This window comes from Macrobrachium nipponense, chromosome 17 (genome assembly GCF_015104395.2).
Source record: "Macrobrachium nipponense isolate FS-2020 chromosome 17, ASM1510439v2, whole genome shotgun sequence".
NCBI lineage: Eukaryota > Metazoa > Arthropoda > Malacostraca > Decapoda > Palaemonidae > Macrobrachium > Macrobrachium nipponense.
Genome location: NC_087210.1, coordinates 44,097,192 through 44,114,310, shown reverse-complemented (window position 1 = coordinate 44,114,310; position 17,119 = coordinate 44,097,192). Strand labels below are relative to the sequence as shown.

General features: G+C 44.0%; 1 protein-coding gene across 1 annotated transcript in view; it reads right to left on the bottom strand.

Moving 5' to 3' along the window:
• Nucleotides 1-17,119, bottom strand: part of LOC135196204 (uncharacterized) — a 346,278-nt gene that overhangs the window by 101,819 nt on the left and 227,340 nt on the right. Inside the window, exons 7-9 of the mRNA XM_064222815.1 lie at nucleotides 12,725-12,906; nucleotides 3,442-3,913; nucleotides 3,105-3,330 (exon numbers count right to left, since the gene is read on the bottom strand). Coding sequence (XP_064078885.1) covers nucleotides 3,105-3,330; nucleotides 3,442-3,913; nucleotides 12,725-12,906 — 880 coding nt within the window. The remainder of the gene's footprint in view (nucleotides 1-3,104; nucleotides 3,331-3,441; nucleotides 3,914-12,724; nucleotides 12,907-17,119) is intronic.

The window sequence follows — 17,119 nt, the reverse complement described above, 5'->3', positions numbered from 1 at the left end:
ATTTGTTGCATATCTTTATTATTCTGCTGCTTGATATTATGTTGATTAAATTTTAGGTTTATAACTACATTTGTGAAAGAGGGATTTTTGGATGGATCAAGAACCCTCCTTACTTTTAACTCCAGTCTAACTTCTTTAGCTGTCATTCCTGTTCTAGTCATTAACAGTTTAAGCTCCGGCTTGTATTGGTAAAAGGAACACTCTTTAGATCTAGCATGATGAACTAACCCACAATTGGAACACTTTGGAGGACTACAATTCCAATTTGTAGTATGCTCTTTAGATGAGCAGACTGCACATATTGTCTTATTATGACATATTTTGTATATGTGGCCAAATTTTGAGCATTGTGTGCACTGAAGTGGTTTTGGTATAAATGGGCGTACTTCTCTAGTTTGCCCAAGAATTTTAATTTTGAGTGGAAGACTTTTGCCAGTAAATTTTACTTTTGCAATTTTAATTTGTTTATTCTTATCCCTTCTGCTTGGAACTGAATAAACTTTTAGGTCATGGATATTATACCTTAGCTTAAGGGAGTCATGTACCAAGTGTCTTAGAGGTAGATCTTCACCCTCCTCTAACCACCGTTTCTTGTACATAATTTCATTTCATGGCTTGTCATTGTTACTTTTATGCCATTAATTTCTTTTATGTTCAAAAAGGCAGTGGACTGTTTTTTAGTGGTTACTTCAAGTAACCCACTCATTAGTTTTGTTATATCTGCAGTCCATTTCTTGGGATGGACACAGGTTTAGTAATTTGTTTTCAACTGCAAGTTAAGTATATCTTATTTTTACCAGACCAATGAGCTGATTAACAGCTCTCCTAGGGTTGCCCCGAAGGATTAGATATTTTTACGTGACTAGGAATCAATTGGTTACGTAGCAACGGGACTTACAGCGTATTGTGGGATCTGTGTTGGCTGAGCCGAGAACCGAACTTTGAACCACAGGATTAGTAGCCAAGCACGAAATCCACTTGTCCAATGAGAAACTATTTTTTCAATTATAGCAGTTGGAATTTTATGTTCTGCTTTAAGGATCAGAAATCTTGACCTGTTCTCTGTTCCAAAAAGGTGGTCAAAATGCACCAGTGTTGGGTCCAGTCGGAAGTTTCTTTTCCTCTTTGGGGCCTGCTTTGTGCGTGATGCCAGTGTTACGGATTGGGAGAGTTATTCACCTTTGAATCAGTTATCTTTTGCCATTTATGGTTCCAATATTACATTAGAATCTACCAAGAGGTTTTTACTTGTCATCTACAACTATGCAAGGGTGGTTAGAGGAGGGGGTTCCAGCAGTCGTCAACTGTGTCACAACTGTACCATCAGAAGGCCCATGGGTACTCAAATCTTTATATTTTCCATGAAGATTACAGAGAAAAATAGAAAAAACCTCCTGAAAAGCTTAAAAAAATATCATCAGCCTTTCATGGAGTTTATTCTTTCACCAATGGCACAAGTGAGAACTGACTCCCAAACCGGATAGAATGCCAAGAGTCCTATCCCCAGACCCAGATCCCCCCTGGAATCCATGGTCCAGCCCTGAAGAATAGTTCCACCCTTGAGATATCGATTGATATCCCTTAGGTCTGAACATTATTGGGTAGTTGATGGTCCTACCAGTTTCCACTTCAGCTTCAGATATAAACCCAGTCCTAGCTATGATGTCTTTCCTTATTTATCAGGTTCAATAAATGTTTTGCAAAAGTGGAAAATTCCACAAACATGAATCCAAAGAAATATTTTTATGATATGTATATGGGACTCCTGGACTCAAACCCAGGAACAAATTCCTGGGGTTCAAGGTAGGCCCTTTTCCCTTTAAAAGGGACTCATTCTTGGGCAGGAATGAGAGCCCAAGAGACAATATAAAATGACAACTATGTGTATAAGTGATGAAACGTTGTCCAGATCCAAGAGTTTTCTCAGAAGGATCCCAAATAATTGGGTAGCCAAATCAAATGGGAGCTTTTTCCTCTTAAAAGGAAAGACAAATGTTGCCCATTACTTTACAGAACCATCAGAGTTGAAGGAACTAAGACTCTTCACCGTATCTTAAAACAGTACGTAGCTTTAAAGTTATGGTGATAAAAAAAAACCTGTCAAAACATTTTTCATAGCAAAACCTGGGGATAAGTGAACCCTTGGACAGACCAGTAGCCAACATGTGAGTAGGATGAAGGGAAATGAGGTAGTCACTGTGGACAGGAGATATTCCTCTGGCCATGACCAACTGCTTATAAGAGATTTATTTGAGATTGGTTGGTTTGTCTTATGGAGCCCTAGGGGGGATTTGAGAGTGTAACTCCTTTGAGGGCAGACGGCCACTACGCTACCAAAAAATATTGAATGATACTGGGCAGTGACAGGTCAACAATGATTAAACTAAAAATCATCAAATACATGTACATGTACAGTATAGGTAGGACAAATAGTCTTAAGAACTTGAGATTTGCTTCGTTATAGAGAACTTAAGAGTACGCGTTGTAGCCTTTAAATCTTTTCCAAACATATCTATTGAGTACAAATTGAAAGTGGTGAGCTACCCTTACCCCTACATCATGACCCGTGACTATTCAGAACTCTACAAATGCAAAAAACTTACTAACCAGACAACCATTTGATCAGACAGACAGATGATTTTATAAATGACCATTCACCACCATTACCCCATTAGAGCCAATCAACTTACAGAGGCCATAACTAGAGCAGTAAAACATCCATCTCCTTGGAAAATACAGGAAATCCAAACACTGCCTATTAATATTAGTTTTCCAAACATTACTCATACATGCCAGAATACAGGTAGTATATGGTGGGAATTATATGACACATGGTCTACTCCAGTGTACTGTAGTTCTGATAATTTTATAATTCAGGGTACACTAGAAATCCAATATAAAAATTACTGTTTTGCTTTAAATAAAAAGTTAAGTAAACTATACATACAAGTATTTAAAAGATGAAAAACCAAAATAATTATACAATTCATCAGTGTTCAGAGAATCTAATAACAAAAATGACAATCACCATGAACAAAAAGCAAAGATATTTCACAGCAGAGAATGTAAATATGTGGAAAAAACTTGGGGAAAATGAAACTTACATTGCTAAAGTGAACTGGTAATCAGTAGTACTATAACATTCCAGCCATCCATGAAGAACTGCATGGTGCAAAATACCACTTCTGATAGTTTCACTGAGCCTTTCATCAGTAAGGAGTGTGCCCATAAATATATAGAAATTAGTTTGAAGAAACAAACTAAAAGACCTCCGTTTGTCATATTTGAAGGAATATTTTCTTTCCAAACAACACCATCCAAGTAAGACATCTGAAAGTGTAAGTGATAAATAAATCTTATGTATGTCTGGATACTTGGAAGAATATGCAGTATCTACAAAAAATCTTTAATCAAAATAATGTACAATTTAAGGAGATGTACCCATGGTTGCTGGAGTGTACTGAGCCATAAAATGACCTGGCATTGGATAATACTCTGCAGCTGGAGGTGGAGCCATAGGATATGGTGCCATATTATGTGGATACTGAGGACCTTGGCTCAGCCAATGAGGATGATTTACAGGAAGTTGTGGTGATGGTTGCTGAATGTGATTGTGAGGTGGAGCACCCATCATTGGTGGTTTTGATGGGGGAATTGGCTTGGGTGGCATGTGATTGATACGCTTCATACAATGATGTTGCATCCCTGGCTGATTGACTTGTACACTAGCCACACTACAGCTACCCACGCCCATGGAAGCTTGAGGATTCATGCCAGTAATGTTGGGTGGAGTGGGCATAGCAGGAACAGTAGGAGGGGGTAATGGTTTCTTTTTTCTTCGTGGACCTTTCATGAGGCGTGCACCACCTTTATTTCCTGCTTCTTCCTCTATACTAGACCACAGAGATTTTACCTGGAGATAAAATTAAAACAAATTTTACTTGAAGAACAAATATATGCAGCAGTGTTTGCCATAATAAAGAAATACAAGGCATTCAAAAATAGGCATATGGAAAATGACTTTGCCATTAAAAGAACACTTAACAAACATCCTAACTTATATTTCCTAATAAATATAAATGGGTTAAAGACTTTAAAATGTAAAGTATTCAGGTTCAGTCAAGAGTCAGTCGTGAGCTACAAAATTAAGCGACTTTCCTTCTCTTTGAATCATTTCCTGTTTATTTTTCTTGGCACTATTTATGCAAATTATTTCTTTTTTTGTCTACATTTTGCATAGCAATAGTTTATATAACAAGAAATATACTTTTTTGTATTGATATACATTATTTATTTTTAGTTAAGCAGTATAGTACCGTAGCTAAAAAACATGTTTTGACGTAGGAAAAACCTATTTTTGGTAGTCGCTGTCGAGTCCTCAAAGGATTTACCCTCCATGGTGGGTGCCAGCACCCCACATTGACCAGACTAATATCAAAGAAATATCTTTAGCCTGGTCTTCTAGCAGGGTATTATGCCATAATGATACACACTATGACTAGTGATAGAGTATACAGGCGGTCCCCGGGTTACGACGGGGGTTCCGTTCTTGAGACGCGTCGTAAGCCGAAAATCGTCGTAAGCCGGAACATCGTCAAAAATCCTAAGAAAACCTTACTTTTAATGCTTTGGGTGCATTGAAAAATGATATTGTTATAATACAATAAAGTTTCATACATACTTACCTGGCAGATATATACGATTAATGGCCCACCCAGCCTCCCCGCAGGAGACAGGTGGAAGAGAGAAAATATGATAGAAAACGGGAATGGTTCCTAGTCCTGCCGCCCAGGGCAGGCAGGTAGATCACCTGACCTACCGGTAGCGAGTGGCGCGAAATTTGAATTTCTGTCGGGTACGACGGAGTCTTAGCTATGTATATATCTGCCAGGTAAGTATGTATGAAACTTTATTGTATTATAACAATATCATTTTCATACAATGAACTTACCTGTCAGATATATACATAGCTGATTGGCACCCTTTGGTGGAGGGTCAGAGACAGCTAATATGGAATAGACAGGTAAACAACATATGTTGTAGGTATAAAAGAAAAAACCTTGGTTCCTACCTGATAGGTGGTAGACTTCGTGGCTGTAGCCCGGTAGTCTGCATCACCTCAAGACTTTAGCGAGATATTAGATCTATGGCTAGAGTTCTTGTGGGTCTGTCGATGGGTATAAGAACCGCTTACTCGGCAGAGCCTAAAAGGACTTTGTCAATGGGTACTGGACCACTTCTATGACAACACACCTTGTGAAGGAGCATAACCAATCCCGACCACCTGATCCTAACCACCATGTTAGTATATATAATTGTTCTGAGTTATCCCCGAACTCATAACAAACAACCCATAACTCAAAACGAAAAACTCATTCATACAAAAATTCTCAAAAAAATTTTAATACTCCCCTAAAAGATATCACAAGAGTTCCTTACTGAACAACAGTGACTGGCTGCCAGTGCAGCACCGAGCCCTCTTTGTCAGCAGAAATCTAGAACATATCTAGTCGAAGGTATGTACAAATTTAAGGATTGGTGTTTGCTCCCGTACCCAGTATTGTATCCGCCGATACAAAAGGTCCCAGAGAAAAACATTTCTCGTAGGTCACGCGAACGTCTTTAAGATAGTGAGATGCAAAAACTGAATTGCACCTCCAATATGTTGTGTCAATGATTTTCTTTAATGACATATTCTTCTGAAAAGAGAGAGACGTCGCCACTGCTCTAACTTCATGGGCTTTTACTCTTAAAAGCGGAAAAGAGTCGTCAGGACAGAACTTGTGAGCATCCGTAATGACGCTCCTAATGAAGAAAGCTAATGCGTTCTTAGACATGATTCTTGTGGGGTCCTTAATCGAACACCAAAGACTTTGTCTAGAGCCTCCCATTTGTTTCTTTCTTTGTAAGAAGAACTTCAAGGCTCTTACCGGGCAAAGAGATCTCTCTGTTTCTCTCCCTACTAGACTCGATAAGCCTTTGATCTCGAATCTCTTGGGCCAGGGATTCGATGGATTTTCATTCTTCGCTAGAAAAAGAGTTCTAAACGAGCAAAAGGCCGAGTCTTTGTTAAAGCCGACTTCATCTTCTAGGGCATGAAGTTCGCCAACTCTTTTGGCTGTCGCCAAAGATAGGAGAAACAAGCATTTTCTTGTTATATCCCTGAACGAAGCTACGTGGGGAGGCTCAAATCTGTCAGACGAAAGGAACTTGAGAACTACGTCCAGGTTCCAGCTGGGAGGAGTTAGTTCCTTCGATTTTGTCGTTTCAAACGATCTAATTCAAGTCGTGCAGATCTTTATTCTCAGCAATGTCTAGGCCTCTGTTTCTAATACTGCCGAAAGCATGCTCCTGTATCCTTTGATCGTCGATACAGACAAATGAGAGACCTCTCTCAAGAACAAAAGGAAATCAGCGATTTCGGTTATAGAGGTACTGGAGGAGGACAACTTCTTAGACTTACACCACCTTCTGAATACCTCCCACTTCGACTGATAGACTCGTCTAGTGGAAGCTCTGCGGGCTCTAGCGATAGCGCTTGCAGGCTTCGCGAGAAAACCCCCTCGCTCTGACAAGTCTTTCGATAGTCGAAAGGCAGTCAGAGCGAGAGCGGGGAGGTTTTGATGAAACCTCTCGAAGTGTGGCTGTCTGAGAAGATCCATCCTTTTTGGAAGGGATCTTAGGAAGTCTACTGTCCACTCCAGCACCTCTGCAAACCAATCTTGTGCTGGCCAAAACGGGGCTATCAGGGTCATCCTTGTCCCGTTGGACGCTACAAACTTTCTCAACACTTGTCCCAGGATTTTGAAAGGGGGGAAAGCGTACACGTCCACATGAGACCAGTCCAGCAGGAAGGCGTCGACCACGAGAGCTCTTGGGTCTTCCACCACTGAACAAAAGACTTCCAGCCTTTTGGAAAGGAATGTGGCGAACAGATCTACGTGAGGAGTGCCCCAAAGATCCCAAAGACTCTGACACACCTCTGAATGAAGAGTCCATTCTGTGTGAAGGACCTGGCTTCTCCTGCTCAGTCTGTCCGCCCTGACGTTTCTCGTCCCCTGAACAAATCTTGTCAGGAGGGAGATGTTTCTTTGTGAGGCCCAAATTAGCAGATCTCTTGCTATCTCGTAAAGCGACACTGAGTGCGTTCCTCCTTGCTTCCGAATGTAGGACAGGGCTGTAGTGTTGTCCACATTCACTTGGACCACACTGTTCGTCACAAAGGGTTCGAAGAACTTTAGCGCCAAGTGAACTGCTAGAAGTTCTTTGCAATTTATGTGCCAGGACACCTGTGCTGCCTTCCAGGTGCCTGACACTTCTCTCGGTCCTAGTGTTGCTCCCCAACCCTTCTCCGATGCGTCGGAATACAACACTCTGCTTGGGTTCGGAACTTCCAGAGAAATTCCCTTGTTCTCTTTTAGAGGGGACAACCACCATTGCAGGTGTGGTTTCATCTCCATTGGAAGGAGAAAACTGTCGGAGAGAAGTCCCGTCTTCCAGTTCCAAGATCTCCTTAGGGAAAAAACTGAAGAGGGCGAAGATGCAGTCTTCCTAGAGGAAAGAACTGTTCGAGCGAGGAAAGGGTGCCTAGCAGGCTTAACCATTCCCTCGCCGAAGTCCGTTCTTTCCCTAAGAAGAGAGAGACTTTTTCCAAGCCTCTCACGATTCTCTCTTGCGAAGGAAATACTTGAAAACCCCGAGAATCCATCTGAATCCCCAGATAGACCAAGTTCTGTCTGGGAATCAGCTGTGACTTCTCGAGGTTCACGAGTAGTCCCAACGCCTTTATCAGGTCTAGGGTCAAAGAAAGGTCCTCCAAACACTGTCTCTCTGTTCTGGCCCTGATGAGCCAATCGTCCAAATATAGAGAGATGTTGACGCCTTTGAGGTGAAGAAACCTCGCCACATTCCTCATCAGGTTTGTGAAGACCTGAGGAGCTGTGGACAGGCCGAAACACAAGGCCCTGAACTGAAAGATCCTTCCCCCCGTCATGAAACGGAGGTACTTCTTCGACAAAGGGTGAATCGGGACATGAAAATAGGCGTCCTGGAGATCCAGCGACACCATCCAATCTCCTTGACGTAACGCCACAAGGACTGAGGCCGAAGTCTCCATAGAGAACTTCTCCTTTCGAACGAACTTGTTCAGAGCGCTGACATCTAGAACTGGTCTCCAGCCCCCCGAGGCTTTTGCAACCAGGAAAAGCCGATTGTAAAACCCCGGAGAGTTTTGCTCTAGAACCAGTTCTATAGCTCTTTTGTCCCACATTTGATTCACCATCAGACGAAGAGTATCCCTCAGTACAGGGTCCCTGTATCTGGCTGACAGTTCCTGCGGAATGGTCGTTAGTGGAGGACTGTCTTGGAAGGGGATAAGATATCCCTTCCTGATTATGGACATGGAAGAGGCGTCTGAGTTTATGAGTGACCAGGCGTCTGCAAATTCGAGAAGCCTGGCCCCCACTGGTGTTTGGAGGCTGTTTGTCTCACTTCCCTTTCTTAAAGGGACGGGAAGGAGCCTTACCTCTCCTCTCAAGACCTCTTCTCTTAGAGGTAGCTCTGGAGAGAGGCCCTCCTCGAAAGGGCTGAACCGTAGAAGTCGGTCCTTTCTTGTCAACTGAAACAAGTGGTCTCTTCTTCCTTGCAGTTTGCAGGAGAAGATCCTGAGTCGCCTTCTCAGTCAGTGATCGAGAAATGTCCTTCACTAACTGAGAAGGAAACAGGAAGTCAGACATGGGAGCGAAAACCAGGGCTGCTCTCTGTGAGGGAGAAACCGCCTTGGTTAGGAAGGAACTAAAAATACTCCTCTTCTTAAGGAGTACTGCTCCAAAAAGAGAGGAGATTTCTCCTGATCCGTCTTGTACCGCCTTGTCAATACAAGCAAGAATACTCAGAATGACTTCGGGGTCAAGACCATCCGAGTCATGAGCTTTCTTAGACATCACCCCAAGGGACCAGTCTAGGAAATTAAACACTTCCAAAATATGGAAGAGTCCCTTGAGGAGATGATCCGTCTCCGAAATCGCCCAAAGCGTGTCTCCTTGACGAGTCAACCAAGGTTGAAAAGTCCGCTTCGGCTGCCGCTGGGAGAGAAAGGCCCATGCTCTCCCCAGTTCGTACCAGAAACCTCTCTTGCCAGAAAGTATGGCTGGAGGCATACAGAAGGTGGTCCTGCCCAGATCCTTCTTAGACAACATCCATTTGTCTAAGGACTGAAGTGCTCTCTTCATAGAGATCGTAGGTCTCATCTTCAAGACCGACGAAGACTTAGGCACAATCGCACTCGAAAACAGTGATCGAGGCGAAGGAGGAGCGGCAGGAGTTAAAGAATCTCCGTATTCCCGTAAAAGAAGGTCAGTCAGAACTTTATAGTTCGAGACTCCTTCTCTACCGTCACCCTCTTCTTCCGAATCTCCTTCTACACCTTGTGGAGAATCGGCCTGAAAAACGAGAGGATCTTCATCCCGTTCTCTCTCTACTGGTGACAAACTCCTACTAGGAGAGGGGCTCATAGAGTGAACCGACTCTCTCTCACGTCTAAAAGAAGTCTCGCGTCTGCTTGACTTCTCGCGCCTGAACAGCTCCTCGCGCTTGGCTGGCGCCTCGCGCTTGTCTGGCGCCTCGCGCCTGTCTTGCGCCTCGCGCTTGGCTGGCGCTTCACGCTTGGCTGGAGCGTGTAGCCTGGCTGGCATCTCGCGCCTGGCTGAGGTCTCGCGCTTGTCTGGCGCCTCACGCAATGTTGACTCCGCTCCTGCGCCGTGCTTGGCGCCTCGCGCTTGGCTGAATCCTCGCGCTTGGTGGCTGGCGTTGGTCCTCGCTTCGGTGGCTGCAATCCTCACGCCTAACTGGCGCCTCGCGCCTGGCTGGCGCCTCACGCCTGAGCGTATCCTGATCTAGAGCAACTCGCTCGGATAGATCCTGACGTTTGTACGACTCTTCGCGCCTGGAAGACGTCCCATGTCTGGCGGACGCTTCACGTCTGGCTGGTGAAAGAAGACGAGACTTCTTAATAGGAAGTCTAGCGTCCTTCTTGCGAGGGGGATCCCTCGAAAGAACTCCAACCAAAGAGGCAATCTGCTCTTGAACTGCAAGCAATATCCTCTTGGAAGCCACCCCAGCGTCCTCTTCAATAGAAGAAGCAGGAGAACTCGAAGGAGTGCGATCCTCAAATACTGCTCTAGGAGGCGTCGCAACCAGCTTAGCCTTCTTGATAGAAGAAGGAGCTTCCTCCGAGAAGCGTTCCGGGCTCGAGTCGAACGCGCGCTCTTTCCAATGCCTTTTCAGTGGCCTAGAAAGATCCGAGTCCTTCCACCCTCGTTTAGGTGAAGGAGAACCGGACGACGAGAAACAATCTCGTAAGACGCTTCTATTAGAGCGGTCCTGAGCAGACTGTAACGAAACAGAACCTGCTGAAGGGACGCCTGACCGTTGGGGATTCCCCACAACCTCCGTACGACTTTCGACTTTCCTACTCCTCTGGGTATGTGAGTTTGGAAGAGGTCTAGGCCTGGGAGCATCGCAGGGACGGTCAGACGCCCCCTCCACAACACTGGGAACACTCACTTCACTTAGTAAATCACAATCACTAGCCTTACCTTGCATGGCCGCCATCTTTGTCTTCATTTTACGAAGAGTAGCCTTCAGATTGGCGATTTCAGAAGCCGAATCCGAATGCAAAGCCTGTGAGGATTCAGATACATAGGGAGAATCATATTCATTAACAAAAGGAGAGTTAGACTCAGAAAAAGGCTCAATAGGCCTTGTACTCACACTCTTTTGTGCAGCCCGTCTAATCCTATCCCTCTCTAACTTCTTCAAGTAAGAAGTTAGAGTCTTCCATTCATTAGCATCCAACTTTTCACACTCAATACAGGTGTTAGCCAAAGAACAGTCAAACCCCCTACATTTACGACATACAGTGTGAGGATCAACCGAAGCCTTCGGTATCCTCACCTTGCAGCCTACATTCACACACACACTCACACTAACACTTGAATCAGACATTCTATTAGAAAAATCAAAAGCAAGTCCAAATCCAGTCCACAGTAGCGAATGCCAAAACAACGATCCAGTACGTCACCAAGAAATCCAATAAAGATGATCAATAAAGTCTTGAAAAGCGAATTCCAGTCAGGAGGTAGTAACAACAATGTTGATACCACCGGCGACAGAGAAAATATGATAGAAAACGGGAATGGTTCCTAGTCCTGCCGCCCAGGGCAGGCAGGTAGATCACCTGACCTACCGGTAGCGAGTGGCGCGAAATTTGAATTTCTGTCGGGGACGACGGAGTCTTAGCTATGTATATATCTGACAGGTAAGTTCATTGTATGAAACTATGTAAACTGCATTCTTATGGCATTTTTCATCAAAAAACCTTCAAATATTGATTATTTTGCATTTTTGGTTTCATATTTCATCTCCCAGATGAGCGTTGTAGGCATTGTAACCCTGGAACATGCGTCGTAACCCTGGAAATAATGTCTATTGACAGCGTCGTAACCTCGGAACGTCGTAAGCGAACACTGTCCAATCAGTGGAGCGGGGCGGGTTGTCCGATCGGTGGAGTGGAGCGGGCTGTACGATCGGTGGAGCGGTGCGGGCTGTCCGACCAGGGGAGCATAGCAGGCTGTCCGACTGGAAGAGTGGAGTGGATCGTCCGACCGGGGGAGCGGAGCGGACCATTCGACTGGGGGAGCGGAGCAGAGTGCAGCGTCTGCGACGGCATGCCGCGTCACGTCGGGTACCGCACCTATCCCGACCTCTGTTCAAGGCAAAGACGGGAGAGCAGAGAGCAGCATGGGGAGGAGGGAACTGAAACCCCGACTCCACGTAGCATGGCACCTCTTCTCCGCCCTGCACCCCCTCCTACGAGGAACTTCATCAGAAGGAGAGGTTGACAGGGCAGCAACGTACCCCGCTCGCAGGACCATCATGGGAACCACGAGCACGGGCGAACGCAGCGCGGATTGTATGACTGGGGAGCAGGGGCGACCACGATAGCATGCCCCATCTCAGTGGCTACCGCACCTACCTGAACCGCTCCGGTCTAGGCTGTGACAGGGAGAGTAGAGCGTTGCGTGGGGAGGAGGGGGCCGAACCCGCTCGACCCCACGTAGCCTGGCGCCTCTTCTCCGCCTCACACCCCCTCTTATGGGGAACTTCATCCGAGGGAGAGGTAGATGGGGCAGCGGAAACTAGAACAGCTAATATCAGACATATCTAATTAGCGAACAAGTCATGATCATATAAATCCGTCAAAATAAAGGCCTCAAATGGAAAAATATAAGTCAAAACAATGCCAAACGGCTACCATGACAGAATACTTCACCAAATAGGATGATAATCATTTCCAAAAACCCAGTTGCTTTGTCATCACCATGTGAACGTTACAAGCAGCAGAAACAAATTGAGCTATTAGCAGAGGTGTAGTTCTTTCTTGCCCCAAAAGTGGGTGGGTCTTCTTACCTAAAAAACTAAAGAACTGCTACCATGAATTTCAAAAATTCAAGCTGTCATCGAGTAGAAACTCTTAGCTAAGTAATTATGGGGTAAGTTACTTATATAAAAATAATCACTTGCAAAAGTTAAAAAGCATTATTACATTTACTGATTGATTGATCGGTTAATTCTTACTGGCGTCACAACCACGAGGTTATTGGGATCAAACTACGTATCTATTAAAATGATGATTTATAAAAATAAATTAAATAATAATACTTACAGTCTGCTTGGAAAGAGTAATGATTTTCCGGTACTCATCAGGAATGGATGGTCTGCCTAATCGTTCAGCAATTATAGTTTCCCACACACTAGTCAAGTGTCTTGCTGTCTGTGATGACTTCATTTTCATTATTGATAGGAGGGACACAAAGTAGTGATAAAATTCTTGAGTCATGACAATATCTGGAAATATTTGAATAAAAAATAAATTGTTAATTTACAACCAAAGAACATCAACAACATTAACGTTAAAAACTTCTACGGGCTGCTCTATGAGCAAGAGCCCATGCTGGCATAAGGCCAGCTTAATCGAGAAACATCAAGTTAAAAATGTTTATCTATACAGGCAGTCCCAGGTTATCAGTGGACTCGGTTAATGGCGATCCAGTTTTATAGCGCTTGTCTAGCACCATAAAATCAGCGATTTATGGTGCCATGACGAGCCGAGTTCGGTCATCGGCACCATGAGATGGTGATAATAGAGTTATGGCGTCATAAGGTGCTGATAATAAAGTTATGGCACCATAACACACCTAACAGAGATGTCATTAACCGGTTATTAGCGCCATAAATTGCCGAGTTTCGGTTAATGGCAGTTTTCAATTATCAGCATCCTGCAAAGAACGGAACCCCTGCTGATAACCGGGGACTGCCTGTAGTTATTTTGGCCAAATACATAAGTTACCTTTTGCAGACCCTCAACATTGCTGTACACCTCAGGAACAGGATGGATGTCTGCTATGTTCTGTTCTAATAGCTATCAATCTGTGGAATTACCTTATTTATAAGAAATGTTCTCTCAAACTTAGGAATGTCCCAATCTTCCGTAAATCTACCATCTGACTAATAAAACTAATACTCTTGGTAATTCCGGTAGCACTGTTACCTGTTTACCACAGTCATATTTTGTAACATCAATACAACATACTTACTCCTCCATATCTCCAAAGCAAATTCGTATACAGTGCCTCACCGGTTTTACGCATTTCGCATTTCCTTGGTCCGCTTTGTCGCAGATTTTTGTGGAATACATTACTCACTTTTCCACAGGGAACTTTCACTTATTAGGTAATTTTTTCTATGGACCATATCTCTAAAATGTTTACTAATTCGCTTTTTTTCGTGGGGCAACACTATTTATTCACTAATTACAGGTAGTGTTCGAGTTACGATAATTCGTCTTATGATACTCTGATTTTACGATGGGGTTAGCAATTAATACTGATACGACAATATTTTGAAATTATTTTTAAATTTGCTTGTAATGGGTGCAGCCCAGCAGCATACAACCAGGTAGCAAGAGAGACAGACCAAATTACAATAGCCTAACTTTATCCCATCTTCTGACCAAATTACAATAGCCTAACTTTATCCCATCTTCTAGTTTAAAAAAAAAAAAAAAAAAAAAAAAAGCCAAAAGAGAATTATGAAAGTTTTGTTTTAACATTTTACTCATTTGGTAAATGTATACAGCCATGAACAACCAAACGAGAATCAATGTTTTGCTAAGTGCAACCGAACTGGATAACAACATCCATTTGGCTTGCATTTTAACCATCGTACGAAAGTAAACAATTACCGCAGTTATGTTATAAATGACGTTATGTATAACAGGACTGATATATTTTTAGGTAATAACTTTGTTTGCTATAGATCAAAGATCAGCAAGGAAACATACTGATATATTTAAACAAAGTTGTAGCTGAAGCTAAGAACACTTTCTGGGCTTGACCTGTGTCGGCCTGTGAAATGGTTCCTTTGATACTATTTCTGAAGAATAAATATTGCTATTCATCCTAGAGAAAAAAGAAACAATATAGTAATGCCAAGATAAATGGCTCGCTCACTTCTTATAGAAGTGTCGGTATAGTAAGGAGCGAGTGGAATCACTACCAGAGGTCCCTTGCCATTTAGCTTCTTCCTTCGACAAAACCCCGAACTACGGAGGAGCCGTGCTACAGCTCCCGGTCTACTACTACCGTGAGCGCCTCCAACGCCTGAGACGTCATTCCTTTCGATAGCGCGCGTTACACCAAACGTTAAAATTTTTTCGGTGCTGTGTTTCGCTCTATTTTGGATTATCTTTTATTTTCAAGATGTCTTCAGCTTCTGCTTCTAAGTTAAGTACTGTTTGAGGTTACTGATCTCATTTTATGATGATCTTCGTGTTTTATACATATTCGGAGCCTTATCGGCCGGTATGCCCCTCGACCGCATGGCGGTACGGGTTATCTCTTTCGGTCTTCCATACCGTTAAGAGATTTCCCCTTTTCTCAGTACTTTAGATATGGTTACTTATACATAGTCTCTATATCTTTATGCAGTTAGTTTTTTAGTTAGGCCTCCACGGGGCACGCTCCGACCGCACGTTTCGGACCTTAGTCTAGCTACGCCTTACATTGTTAGGAGTTTTATCAGTCACGATTGAGAGTCATATCATCTTAATTATTCTGATGTTCTTCTTTCCTTCCTTCTCTAGTTCCTGATTACCATTAATAATATTATAGGTACTAGGTTGGCTAACATACACCATGCTTCGGTATGGCGATTAGCTTCCCTGTTATCATTTATTTTACCGTTAAGTTAGGCTTTCATACCCCAATTGTCGATTGGTGATTAGCCTGCCTGTTTTCTTGAACTAGAGGTTAAATTAGGCTAACATACCCCTTTCTTCGGATCGGCGATTAACCTAATTTTCTGTTTGCTTAGCTTCGTGTTCCCCGTGTTAGTCTAGCTTTAAGATATCGCTTTAATTTTATTTGATTGATTATTATAAGTAATCCTATTTATATCAGTGATATTGATGTTGTTCCGATGGTTCTTCCCCACCTCGTGTCTTTCACCTGGCTGGGAAGACCACCGGTTGGTCACGGTGAGCCACCCGGTTACGGGGTCCCCTCCCGTCGCCCCCCATTCCCCCCCTCCATACATTGCCATCCACGTCGATGGGTGATGACTCGTTTCTCACAGCTAGCGTCCGAGTCTGCATGAGAGGGGGTGACTCACGGGACTGGTGGGGATCTCCCCTCCCCTACTGGTATTCTCACTCGTCACTTGCCTCGGGGGCTCGGGACCTCCTCCCCCCTTCTTCTCCGTCCTTAACTGGCCGCTCAGGGGGAGGGCTCCCCTACCCCACGTTCTTCCCTACCCTTTCCCCCTCAGTTCAGTCCGGCAGGTGTCTATCCGCCGCTACCGAACATAGAGAGGGGGGGAGGGAACCACTGGGTTTTCTATCCACTTAGGATAGTTCACACGAGCACTTACTGATATAATGGGTTTTTATTTTGTTTTATTTTGTGTTATTTAATGTTTAGAATCTTTTGCGTTACTCCGGGGTTTTTTTTATTTCCGCCTCTCGTACTATCCCTTGACTTCGTTAGAAGTTTGACATTGCTCACTCAATATTAATTAACTCCGGGCCATACGGAGAACTCCGGGCCCTACGGAGTCTATTTATAGTCATATGACAAGTGAGCTTAGGCGGAGGCAGAGACTTTCTTCCCCCTCGTAACTTTTCTACGTAATATTCATACGTAGATCTCTATCCGTCGGTCCTACTCCGGCACCACGGATAGTTTGCATATTATTCCACCGGAGGTTGTCATTGGTACTCATGTATCCTTTGACTTACAGATGTTGTGCCAGGAGATTGGGTGCAATGCCATCCTCCAAGACCCGTGCGGCCATATAGTATGCCGTTCTCATGCAGGATGTGCAGTGAAAGTGGAGGATTTTATCGTTTGGCATCATGAAGCTTGCCAAACCTGCTACTTGCTAGTAGGAGATGCCTCACTAGTAGTAAGTTTCTTAGCACTTTCTTCATTCATTCGTCACCTGGAATACTTGTTGAATATGTGTCTCACATATGAGACACATATTCATATAATCTCAACACAACACATTCCCTCCCCAACCCGTATCCTCTCCCTAACTCTAGACCCTTTTTTACAGGGTTCTGATGAAGAAAAGAAGAAAGCTTTGTCGACTCTCAAGCTTGGGTAGGGGGTTTTGGCCGGAATTCGAAGGGCCGCCCCTACATTCTTACCCAGGATATGGCGGACCTAGTATTCCCAGGAGCCAAGAAAGGATCAGTGGTGACCCGATAGCGGCCACCCTTTGCTGGCCGACCTTCAAGTCATGATCTCCCTACAGGAGGGGGATTTCCCAGAGGACGTTGCAGAAGACGTTGCGGCAATGAACCTCGACGTTGAACCCATGGCTATTGACTCCATGGGTACAGGTAAGGGGTTAGTAGGGGCAGCTTCTGTGGGTTCTCAGGGCCCTTTTCTGAATTCCCTTTCTCCATCACCTTCTACTGATCCTTCTACTTCCACTTCTTTCCGGGGCTTCACTGAAGAGCAGCGGTCTGTCCGTCCTAAGGCTACTTCAGTGATCC